Source organism: Oncorhynchus clarkii, unplaced genomic scaffold (assembly GCF_045791955.1).
Source record: "Oncorhynchus clarkii lewisi isolate Uvic-CL-2024 unplaced genomic scaffold, UVic_Ocla_1.0 unplaced_contig_1658_pilon_pilon, whole genome shotgun sequence".
Lineage (NCBI taxonomy): Eukaryota > Metazoa > Chordata > Actinopteri > Salmoniformes > Salmonidae > Oncorhynchus > Oncorhynchus clarkii.
The window spans coordinates 86,946-99,812 of NW_027261071.1; the positions used below are offsets into that span (position 1 = coordinate 86,946).

At 42.4% G+C, this 12,867-nt stretch overlaps 1 protein-coding gene across 1 annotated transcript; it reads left to right on the forward strand.

The window, feature by feature from the left end:
* The first annotated feature begins 838 nt into the window (after positions 1 to 838).
* Positions 839 to 12,282, forward strand: LOC139404555 (uncharacterized). Its single transcript, XM_071147255.1, has 16 exons — positions 839 to 976; positions 1,139 to 1,203; positions 1,316 to 1,409; positions 1,705 to 1,977; positions 2,283 to 2,576; positions 3,005 to 3,256; positions 3,828 to 4,148; positions 6,428 to 6,513; positions 6,688 to 6,907; positions 7,239 to 7,400; positions 7,664 to 7,854; positions 8,052 to 8,203; positions 8,394 to 8,651; positions 9,048 to 9,201; positions 9,732 to 9,864; positions 12,158 to 12,282. The coding sequence occupies exons 1-16, from the start codon at positions 943 to 945 to the stop codon at positions 12,280 to 12,282; spliced, it is 2,814 nt and encodes a 937-aa protein (XP_071003356.1). The 5' UTR covers positions 839 to 942.
* Positions 12,283 to 12,867: the final 585 nt, after the last annotated feature.

Here is a 12,867-nt window from a genome sequence, read left to right on the forward strand (position 1 = left end):
AATAGGTTCCCATGATGTGAAGCTCAGCTCATTCTTGGGTGGTCACAATATTGCTCTGTGTGACGTTTCCTCTAGATACAGATCTAGGATCAGATTCCCCTCCCCCCAATCCATATCTGTAACATTAGTTAAACATCATAATATATGATATTATGCAAATCATTTGTGATCAAACCTGCACCAAGACAGTGGGCCCTATCAGATTTACCTGCACCTGTTAGTCATTATTAGTCGATGACGTCAGGTCAGTCGTTTGTTTTCGTCAACTCAATCACGCTTACCCATACCTGAGTGCAAAATAACAGCCGCAAGAAACATGTAGGCTAAACATATACTTAATTTCGTTCTTGTATTATTCATTTAATGGTGAATTAAGGTGGTCATGATTATTGATAAAGAACACCGAATTTGCTTTTGCAGGACCTGTTTCGCGTTTCCATTTATATTGTTCATTCTTGTACCTCACACGATATCTCTCGGTAAGTAGCCTGTGCGTGCTAAGTGCGTTATTGTCGTGTTTGTAATTGATACTGAGTGGCTATGCTGTTTCCACATCAATTATGAGTTACACACAAACATATATTTAGTTGAATTTCCTCCCGGGACGCGAGGTTTTGGTTGTAACGTTAGCTTCTTACAATCTGCAGGAAGCTGCAGTAGTTTTACTTTCTCCATATGTTGGAAAATCAGCAACAATTCCTTGTTTGGGAGGTAAACAAGTCCAGTATTTCATAAACACATAATCATGCCAAACTTCTGAACCATGCACTTGGCACTAACTTACACCTATGTGTCTTGTTCACTTTGATTCTCTACAGTTGGCCAGAAGGACATTTATGGTTGAACACCACCAAATTGAAATCCATTTGGAGAGAGGACACATTTTCGTCTTTGACAGTTGCCACTACTGTGGAACACAAATTGACACTTCATTATGGTGTCATGGTTCGGAAGTGGATATTCTCCATCTTCCCAGGTCTTCCACACTTCCACTCATTGACTTTATTTAAGTACAAACACTGTTCTGTATCCATTGATCTAAACAAATTATGCAATATTTTAGTTCTGTGATTCTGAGATTACCATTGGTGTTCATTAGATCAGGATACAGTATAATAATTGTTTTCTTCACTTGAAGGTTCACATTCCATTGAGTTCAGAAGTATACATAAACCTGACCAACAGCCCATCAATAGCACTCTGGTGGGTAGACCTGTAATATAAGTGATGACATTCTCCTCTTATCTGGTGTCACCATAATGTCCCTTTTGAATGAAAGATTAATGTTTGTCCATTCTCATGTTATCGCTCTTAGGAAGCCCTGGAGTTGTTCTCCACCAATGAGGTGTTTGCGTGTGAAAACAGCACTCTGTACCTCTATCAGGATCCAAACTTCATCCTCATGCTCGGTAACGTTGTTACGTCTTTGTCTTTGTTTGAGAGAGAGAGGGGGACCGAGAGAGCCACAAAGGGAGAGGGATAAATAAATGGAGGGAGGGAGATGGAAGGAGAGAGATGAAGGAAGGTAGGTAGATGGAAACATGGATCGTCAGAAAGGCAGACAGACATGAGACTCAAAAGGGAGTGAGAGCAAAAGTGAAATCAAGATGGAGACAGAATTCAGGTGATGATCTGGGAATATGCCTACTATACCACTGGTGTGCAGGTCATAAATGTAGTCATCACTCCCATCTCCTCTCCTAGGTCACACCGTGCGCTACCCCTTGAAGCTGGAGTCCAGGAGTACCTCCATGTTACTGGTGTCCTGGAAAGAGAAGATGCAGCCCCCGGCTGCCCCTGTCCCCGTCCACTCTGTGTCCCTATACCACTCTGAGATGAAGGCCTACGCTGCCCTTAGTGTGGACAGTACCCACTCCAACCACTACCGCTTCACAGCCCTGGAATCCTGCAGTTCCTATGCTGCCTGTGTGGAGGTGGCAGGCAGCCACTCGCTTACCTGTCTCTCCACTATCACAGGTACAGTTGGGGTGTATTCATTAGTGCATACTGTAGCAAAACTAATACACTAGTTCCTAGTGAATACACTCTTGGTAGCTCTAGTCGTTGTCACCCTGTGTAATCGCACCGATCTTTCTTAGAGGTTCAAACTGTTATTTACAGGCCTTTTTGATGATATAAAATAATAAAGTATAGATTTTTGAGGAATATAACTTATGTCCTGTCCCATGAGCTCGCTACTGATGAGTAGCACTGTGTTGTATTGATATTTATGGAGTAATTACTTTGTTACATATTGCTGCATAATTGCTATTCATATCCAGACCCAGAAGTCCCCAGACATTTCCAGGTGACGACGTGGAACAGCAGCAGTGTCACAGTGTCCTGGGACTGTCCCGACAACCGCAAGTTCTCCTTCTTCCTTGTCACGGTCCTCTACCTCAATGGCACCAACCATGTATTGGAGGAGAGGTCATTCAGGCACACACTGGACACCTTTGTGTTCTCTCAATCTGACCTGCCGCCCTGTAGCAGGGTGAAGTTTGGCCTGCAGACGGTGTGCCAGGCAGGCACGGAGGCTCGCCACAGCAGAATGGTCCTCATCAAAGGGAATACTGGTAAGATCCACCTAGTTGATGCTATGCTAGGCTGAGTGTCAATAGCCTTAAGTTTCATCCCCTCGTCTCCTTCCCTTTTATATGCGCAAATCTGAGGGTAGGACCGGTGTTCTGAGGAGGGTAGGACCGGTGTTCTGAGGAGGGTAGGACCGGTGTTCTGAGGAGGGTAGGACCGGTGTTCTGAGGAGGGTAGGACCGGTGTTCTGAGGAGGGTAGGACGGGTGTTTTCACCTATTCTAACAGAGTTCTCTGATCACTGCAAATGAGGGGAAGGAGAAAAGAGGAAATCACTTCTATTGACATGCAGCCAAAGTAAACCCATAACATCTGTTCATCCAAGGCACTGGTTTCACACAGTCTTGAATTGCCTTTCTCCTACTTTGCTTACGGTGAACACTTTTGGAAATGACTATCGGCCTTCTCTTTAGTCCACTCAGAAATCGAGAACCTGTGGCAGACCTCCTCGGGGCCGGACAACTACACCCTGAGCTGGGTGGTGAGGAACACTTCTTCTATCTCCATGTTCAGGATCTACCACCAGGGGGTGCTCCACTACACCACCCTGCTCACCAGCCACACGGTGGCCAGCCTTCTGCCGTGCAGCCAGTACTTGGCTAGAGTAGAGGCGCTGTGTGGAGACAGCGTGGTCATGAGCTCCAAGACCGTACTCGCTCGCACAGGTAAACTGGAGCCAAACTGGGCTCATGTTGAGCGGTTGCGTGATTGATGTTTGGGCAGCTCATGTCTATTTTTGACTAGGTTAGAGATTCATTTAGGGGGGATTGAATGGATAAAATGAATAACGATAACCTAATCATTTAATCAGCTTGATTGGTGATTAAATAAAGTGCGATCACATGCTTTTATGTACATGCTTTTGTTCCAATCCAACACCTGATTCAACTATTCGTGATTGATTGATTAGTTCAGTAGACAGTATGTATGGCAGCAGTACTGGGCTGGAACACAAACCTGCCCACCCTGTAGAGACTATAGGACCAGTATTGAAGACCACTACAGTATTGCAGACCTGTATCTGCTATGTTGGGCGGGTATTTGCTTTCTCCTCTCTCTTTTCAGGGGTGATGTTTCCCCTAGGTACAGATCTAGGATCACATTCCCTTCCCCCAATCCTATTTTTATTTTTTTTGTGTGTGTGAATTTTTCTCCCCAATTTCGTGGTATCCAATTGTTTTTTAGTAGCTACTATCTTGGGTCAACTGCACCCTACTCCGTTCTTCTCTCTCCTAGGACCCAGAGGTGTTTCAGAACTGCGCTACCGTCCTGAGGACTCTACAGCGCTGTGGATTGGTGGGACCGGACAGGGCCTGGCCTTTCAGTACCAGCTGTCTTATGACAATGGCTCGACCATCCAGCAAGGCCGGCTGATGGAGCCTTTGCTCCCCCTCCTGGGGCTCATTGAGGGTGTGCGCTATGCCCTGGACGTGTGGGAAGAGTGTGACGGCGAGTGGAGCGCCGACCCGGCCCTGGTGTGTTTCGATGGAGTCAACGTTTCCGTCAACGCCCTCGTGCTGCCGGTGGCGTCCACCCTGAGGCCGAATGAAGACAAAGGTTGGTGTCATCTGGGCTGTGTTCAGTAGGGCACAACGTTGTGGAATTATCATATATACAGTACCAGTCAAAGGTTTGGACACCTACTCATTCAAGGGTTTTTCTTTATTTTTACTATTTTCTACGTTGTAGAATAATAGTAAAGACATCAAAACTATGAAATAACACACATGGAATCATGTAGTAACCAAAAAGTGTTAAACAAAATATATTTTAGATTTTAGATTCTTCAATGTAGCCACCCTTTGCCTTAATGACAGCTTTGCGCACTCTTCACATTCTCTCAACCAACTTCATGAGGTAGTCACATTGGAATGCTTTTCCAACAGTCTTCATACATATGGTGAGCACTTGTTGGCTGCTTTTCCTTCACTCTGCGGTCCAACTCATCCCAAACCACCTCATTTGGGTTATGGTCAGTGATTGTGGACCCAGGTCATCTGATGCAGCACTCCACCACTCTCCTTCTTGGTCAAATAGCCCTTATGTAGGTGTTTTGGGTCATTGCCCTGTTGAAAAACAAATGATAGTCCCACTAAGCGCAAACCAGATGAGAAGGTGTATCACTGCAGAATGCTGTGGTAGCCATGCTGGTTAAGTGTGCCTTGAATTCTAAATAAATAATTGAGTGTCACCAGCAAAGCACCATCACACCACCTACATGCTTCACCTAGTCTGCCTCTCACAAAGACACGGCGGTTGGAACCAAAAATCTTGAATTTGGACACATCAGAACCAAGGACAGATTTGCACCAGTTTAATGTCCATTGCTCGTGTTTCTTGGCCCAAGCAAGTCTCTTCTTCTTAATGGTGTCTAGTTGTGGTTTCTTTGTAGCAATTCAACCATGAAGGCCTGATTCACGCAATCTCCTCTGAACAGTTGATGTCTGTTACTTGAACTCTGAAGCATTTATTTGGGATGCAATTTCTGAGGCTGGTAACTATAATGAACTTATCTTCTGCAGCAGATAATTCTGGGTATTCCTCTCCTGTGGCGGTCCTCGTGAGAGCTAGTTTCATCATAGCACTTGAAGGTTTTTGCGACTGTACTTGAAGAAACTTTCAAAGTTCTTGACATTTTCTGTAATGATTGACCTTCATGTCGTAAAGTAATGATGTACTGTCATTTCTCTTTGCTTATTTGAGCTGTTCTTGCCATAATATGGACTTGGTCTTTTACCAAATAGGGCTGTCTATACCAACCCTACATTGTCACAACACAAATGATTGGCTCAAACGCATTAAGAAATTTCACTTAAGGCACACCTGTTAATTGATATGCATTCCAGGTGAAAACCTCATGAAGCTGGTTGAGAGAATGCCAAGAGTGTGTAAAGCTGTCATCAAGGCAAAGGGTGGCTACTTTGAAGAATCTAAAATATATTTTGACATGTTTAACACTTGTTTGGTTACTACATGATTCCAGATGTGTTATTTCATAGTTTTGATGTCGTCACTATTATTCTAAAATGTAGAAAATAGTAAAAATAAAGAATAACCCTTGAATGAGTAGGTGTGTCCAAACCTTTGACTGGTATTGACTGGTATTGTATGTGCAAACGTGCCTCTGATGCGTAGAGTAAGGAAGCACGTTATCTCTATTAACGTCATTTCGATCCCGTGTTCCATGACGTTTGTCTACTGAACCTACGCCAGATGTTTATTGTTGGGTGGGTTTAGGAGAGGAAGAAATGGATGTTTATATTGTTGGGTGGGTTTAGGAGAGGAATAAAGAAATTGATGTTTATATTGTTGGGTGGGTTTAGGAGAGGAAGAAATGGATGTTTATATTGTTGGGTGGGTTTAGGAGAGGAAGAAATGGATGTTTATATTGTTGGGTGGGTTTAGGAGAGGAAGAAATGGATGTTTATATTGTTGGGTGGGTTTAGGAGAGGAAGAAATTGATGTTTATATTGTTGGGTGGGTTTAGGAGAGGAAGAAATGGATGTTTATATTGTTGGGTGGGTTTAGGAGAGGAAGAAATGGATGTTTATATTGTTGGGTGGGTTTAGGAGAGGAAGAAATGGATGTTTATATTGTTGGGTGGGTTTAGGAGAGGAAGAAATGGATGTTGCAGGAACAGATTTGCTATTCTACATGCACTTGATATGATCAGTTAAAGCGTTTTCTTTAAACGAGTGCTTTGTTAATTGTCTTCTCGTGCATTTTTATGCTATTACTTATGAAATTAAACTGCTTTGGCTTATATACTCAGACTTTCCATGTACACAATGTTTATGGCTTTGTTTTGCTGTAGGGTTGATGTTTTGTTTTCTCAGTTCTAGCCTTTATTGTGCCTTGGTTAATGGTGTTGGACCCAAAGACTGAGCCCTGGGCTGAGCTGAAGCGCATCTACGAAAAACTAGTGAGTGTCTTTGGGCACCAAATGGAATAAAACTGACTGAAACCGAGAGGGACTACTTGGACTTGACAAGAAACGTTAACTTAAACATATTACAAAAAATACAAAAATTCTGTCATGTGGTCTTATGAACACAACCCTGGCCTCCCTCTCACTGACATTTATTCATGCCCATAGCTGGAGGAGCTTTTGAAAGAGTACCCAATTAAGACCAGGGTGGAGTTGGTTGCGTTCAAGGAGCTGGAAGGCGAATCCAAAACTAAGATTACCTTTCAAGGCTTTGACGCTTCCATAACCGACGTAGACTTACCGCTACCACCTGGCGAGCAGCTGGACCATATCCAGTCCCTCCAGCCGCCCAATATCACAGTCAAGGACGGGATCATCTACTGGGATGGTAAGAGAACCACTAACAGCATCGCATGGAGTATCGTCAGATTTCTTTTAACATTTCATGTCTTTTAAACTTGTGTGATGCGCTCAAACTATAATTCTTGCCTACCTAGGCGGTTACCTGTCCCAAATGTGGGGTTTGTATGTTGCTTGGCACACTATCACTGAAATAATGGAACTCTGTGCATTACACAGAATGCTGCTGCTGTTTTTTTATGCCCCATTGTAAAGTCAGCTTCCCCTCTCCCAATTCTAACCTTAACCATTAGTGGGGGAAATGAGAAACTGACCCAAAAGCAGCGCCTAGGGGTAACTTTACCCTCCCTTTTGGACAGACCCAGATGAGTGTGCGACGCCTGACCTGAGCAGGTGTGATGCCAACTCTTTGTGCGTCAACACTCTGAACTCCTATACCTGTGTGTGTCAACATGGCTTCTATGACGTCGGGCCCGCCTTCGTTCCCCCTCCTACCCCTGCCTCACATCCTGTCTGTTATGGTCAGTTAGCTTCTTGTTATCAATATGTCTGTTGGTGTACCTTTTTTTGTATTCAATACTACACCACCCCTGTTTACTGATGGGTCATGTTCAATAGGGCACACAACGGATAACGTTTTGTTTTAAACGTGTTGCAATGGAAAACAAGCATTTTCATTGGAGAAGTTCAGGCAGTCCCTCCTTGTTTGTCTGGTTTCTTCTGTTCTGTGCCTAATGAATAAGACGCTGAATCCTTTTGAGGGTAAAGAAATTAATTCCAACAGAAAAAGGGATGTTCACCCAGTGCCTGACGAGATCGATGGCCGGAGGTATCGCCAAAGCCTTCCTGATTGGCTACTTTGGTGGCGACGTGACGGTTGTCTTGAATGAAGGCCGTTGTACCATGGAGGAGAGCGAGACGCTCTACCACTTCCACGTGTTGCGTAAACCCTCGCAGTGTGGAACGATACGGCTGGTGAGTGACCATGCATTCAGATATGCAAAGGGATTATAATGGAATCTATATAACTGGTCACACTGGATACCTGCCAAGCACTACTGTAATGTAATTATGCCATTGTGCACAGCACTGCGGATTAAATGGGATTGTATGTTTGTGCATGCGTATGCTTGTGCGAATGTGTGTGTGTTTACATGCTTGTGTGTGTCCAGGTGAACAGAACACACATCGAGTTCCGGAATACTCTGACAGTGACCTTGAGCAGAGAGAGGACCATCACACGAAGAGATCTCAAGGTTATCTGGAAGTGCATCTACCCCCGGAACTATGTCCGCAACACCCAGATAAACGTAGATCTGGAGTGGTAAGAAAAGATAGATCGGAGTAATTCTGGGGCCAGGAGATGTTTCTGATTAGGTGACCTACAAGGAAAAACTGGTCCTGTAGCCTGGCAAGGCTTGCAAATGGAGGGAATATTACCGGTACCTTTTGAAATGTACAAGTAATCTTTTGATTCATACAATGGATCAGAATCCCCTCTCTACCCCCTCCAGGATCACCTCCCACTCTGTGGTGGAGTACAACTCCTCCCATCAGCTGGGTCTGGCCATGACCATGTACAGCGACAACTCCTTCTCCTACGGCTACAGAGACTCCATCGCCCTCCACCTCAGTGACGTACTCTTCTTCGAGGTGGCCCTCCTGACAAACAACACGTTCGCCTCGGAGGTCCTGCTAGAAGTGATTTCCTGCTGGGCCACAGAGAGCCCGGATCCACAAGACGAAACCAAGGGCTTCTTTCTCCTAGATGGGTGGGTTACTGTACTGGGTCATATTCATTTGTGCACACAAAAAACAAGAGTTTGTTATTGGAGAAGTTCAGGTAGCCTCGCCTGTTTTAGTCCATTTTCTTCTGTTTGATTTCTAGTGAATATGACCCTGGTGTGAAATATGGTATTCTAAACTCGGGGCTGCGTTCAATCGAGCAATATAAAATGTCATGTAGAGGCATTATGTGATGGTGGGGATAGGTTATTAGAGTATAGGGTTCTTTTGTTGAGGTATAAAATATTATTTGTTTTTGGACAACATGGTACCTCCATGTTTTCAAACATTATCTTCTGTTTCAAACCTACTGGGCATGACCCTGGATTTTCAAGACTTAAAAAAAAGCAGTTTGGGATCATTCCCTATTCTCTTGTCCTCAGCTGCCCTGTTGACAGCACCTTTCATTGGCTGTCTGTGAACGGTGTGTCACAGAGGAGCAGATTCTCCATTCACATGTTCACTATGCCCAAGGAGTTACCCATCTACATGCACTGCCTGGCCCGGATATGCAGTCACGATGAGGACTGTACTACGGTAAATTTCTAACAAGTTCAAGTCTATTTGCCATTATAAATATATTGAAAATCTTAGTAGTTGTTCAGTTTAAAAATGGTAAGAATGATTAGGACATATGTATTAGACCTTACAAATACACATAGAAATGTGTTACAGAGCAGTCATTTTAATTGAAAGTAAGTCTAAGAAGCGGTAGATCTTTCTATATGAGCTATTTCTATGCTTTCCAATTCTAAGTTTAGTTTTTGTGTCTCTTTAGTTTTTGTACACCAGCTTCCAACGGCTGAAAATATTTCACAGCGGTTTAGATGGTATAATGATTCTTACACTATACTTACTTGTTTAGTCACAAACTGAAATTAGGCAAACTATTAGCATTTTAGCAACCAGGAAATGGTTGAGATTTCTGCATAGTGCATCTTTTTAAAGCTGATATTCACCTTTGCTCAACAAACATCTGTATTGATCGGACAAACAGTTATGCACATTTATTAGTAATGACTTGGTCATTATTGTTTTTATACCTATTTTCCTATGATTCTCTGTAGAACTGTACCACCCACAGACTTTCAAAGAGATCAACAGCTAGATGGGATCCATACATCAATGTAGCTGTGGTCGTGTCTGCAGGACCACTGATGGTCACCCCCGAGGCGGCACCAGGGACCAAACTCTCCAACTGTGAGTTGGTGTGATGTGAAACGTTTTGAGCGTTGCCGATATCGTTTTAATCTATACATTTATTTCTGAAACTTCTGTAACATTCTTGAACAGGCCTGTGGTACCTGGGGATGCTCCAAATGATGTATTGGATACTAATTCAGTTTGTAACAGGGATATGTGAATGCTTCCATGCAGCAGTTACACCTTAACTCGTGTAAATCACCAGCAGCAATTTTTCAACAAACTGTTACATGGCGATACTTCCATAATTGGAACTTACCAGTGTCTTCTCAACTGCCGTCGTGGAGCATTGGAACTTAGAAAATGCTCAGTTTATAAAATGAAATACATTATTGCTCAATGAGGTGATCTTAACAATGTGTACTCCACCATATTGTCTGTTTCCGATCTTCCGGATCGATCAAGACACTTAGGTGTCCACGCCAAAGTGTTTCATGTCATGACCGCAACTCAGAAATCAAGTGTCAATTCTTTATTTTATTTCACATTTATTTAACCAGGTAGGCCAGTTGAGAACAAGTTCTCATTTACAACTGCGGCCTGGCCAAGATAAAGTAAAGCAGTGAGAGACAAACAACAGTATTTATTCCATGTGTAAAACGTACAGTCAATAACACAATAGAAAAAGTCTATAGTGTGTGCAAATGGCGTAAGGAGGTAAGGCAATAAATAGGCCATAGCAGCGAAGTAATTACAATTTAGCAAATTAACACTGGGGTGATAGATGTGCAAGTAGAAATACTGGTGTACAAAAGAGCAACAACAAAAAAAGTAAATAAAAACAATATGGGGGTAAGGTAGGTAGTTGGATGGGCTATTTACAGATGGTCTGTGTACAGCTGCAGCGATCGGTAAGCTGCTCAGATAGCTGATGCTTAAAGTTAGTGAGGGAGATATGTCTCCAACGTCAGCGATTTTTGCAGTTTGTTCCAGTCATTGGCAGCAGAGAACTGGAAGGAAAGGTGGCCAAAGGTGTTTGCTTTGGGGATGACCAGTGAGATATACCTGCTGGAGCGCATGCTACGGGTGGGTGTTATGGTGACCAGTGCGCTGAGAAGGCGGAGCTTTACCTAGCAAAGACTTATAGATGACCTGGAGCCAGTGGGTCTAGCGACGAATATGTAGCGAGGGCCAGTGGTGGGTGGTATATGGTGCTTTGATGATGAAACAGATGGCACTGTGATAGACTGCATCCAGTGTGCTGAGTAGAGTGTTGGAGGCCATTTTGTAAATGCCATCGCTTTGACACCCGCCTGTCCCAATCAATGAGAGATGACTAAGATGCTGGTGTATAATTGTTGGGTGGTTCCAGGAAATTTGTCCCTTTTGGGTGTTGTAACTTTTCTTTTTTTTCACCTGATTTTAACATTCTGTCATAATGAACACATGTTCAACATAATACTTGTTTTTTTCCCCCATCAAGGTTAAATAATAGGCACTGACTATAGTAATTGTAAGTGTCAATTAAAGGGACAGGGTTGACGATTTCATCTTAAATCAGCCCTAAATCCTCTTGTGACGGGGGATGGAAGTTTGTTGTATGCAACAGGGAGGGACAATTGAATGCAAGCTTTACAAAATAAATTTAACTGTTAAAACATTTCTAGCCTGTATATGGCTAACGGGGTTATTAACATGTTATGCTCAACCTGCTCAGTTTTCCACCAGAAAGAGTAGAACCAGCTTTTACATTATGATTTGACTAAGATGTGTCTTTTGAAAAAATTATTTAAAATCGATTAGGTTCATCATATTAAAACGTGAGTTCAGTTCACGTAACAGGTTTGACCTTAAAATGAGGGACAAGTTTTTTTCTTAATGTATCTCTAATCGTATGAAATAAATAACTCTTCAGAAAAGACTTTGTCAAAGCAGCAAAAATATCTAGGGCTTTACAATGATGGTGAAAACATGGAGAAATGTTGGTCCTAAGTCGGGTAAAAGTATTATTAGAAATCAGATTTAATTACATTTTCCATGTGGTCAATATTAATGGGAACTTCGTCTTTTAAAATCAAATATTGGTGGACAATTTATACTTAAAATATCAGATGCTAAAGGTATCCTGTTCTATTACTTCATGAAGCAAAAATGTTATTTGATTATGGAGCATTTACTAAATTCCAATGTTTCACCTGCAACTAGAGATGGGAGTTGAGAAGACCCGGAAAGTTCAAGTTGAAAATGTATCAACATTTTAAAGGTTATTAAACAAATTGCGGGTGTATGGAAGCATACACATCACCCTTACAGAGTACAGCTATAATTCAATGTGTCTGTTTCCTTGCAGGGGATGAGGCTTTGACAATGATCTACGTTGTGGGAGGAACCATGGGTGTCTTGATGTTGACGATGCTTGGTGTGAGCGCAACAAAGGCTATAATGAATTATTATGAGAGAGCAAGGCCTCAATAAAAACACAGAACCACATCTATTTTTCCTTTTGTCCTGAGTATCAGGGATTCATTCAATATGTTTTGTACAGATGTCTTCACTAAGTAAATATTGCCAAAATGAACAATTAACATTAAATGCCACCAGTAGGTGTACGGTGGCTTCTAATGCTATTGGTGGTAGGCTACCTCAGTCGACAAATTGTGACGGGCACACCCAAACCACTTGCCAATATATCAAATGACTTAACTACACTGAACCAAAATATAAATGAAACATGTGAAGTGCTGGTCCCATGTTTCATGAGGTGAAATAAAAAAAATCACAGATTGTCCATACACACACAGCTTATTTCTCTCAAATACTGTGTACAAATTTGTATGTCCCTGTTAGTGAGCATTTCTCCATTGCCAAGATAATACATCCACCTGAATGGTGTGTGTGTGGTCGTGGAAAAAGTACCTAATTGTCAAACTTGAGTAAAAGTAGAGACATTATAGAAAATGACTCAAGTGAAAGTCACCCAGCGAAATACTACTTGAGTAAAAGTATTTGCTTTTAAATAAACTTAAGTATCAAAAGTAGATGTAATTGCAAAAATGTACA

Excerpts from the sequence above, each read along its gene's own strand:
- LOC139404555 (XM_071147255.1), top strand. The coding sequence starts at position 943 with ATGGTTCGGAAGTGGATATTCTCCATCTTCCCAG. Across the intron at positions 6,514-6,687 it reads AGCGCATCTACGAAAAACTA|CTGGAGGAGCTTTTGAAAGA; the intron begins GTGAGTGTCTTT and ends TCATGCCCATAG. Across the intron at positions 8,204-8,393 it reads ATAAACGTAGATCTGGAGTG|GATCACCTCCCACTCTGTGG; the intron begins GTAAGAAAAGAT and ends TACCCCCTCCAG.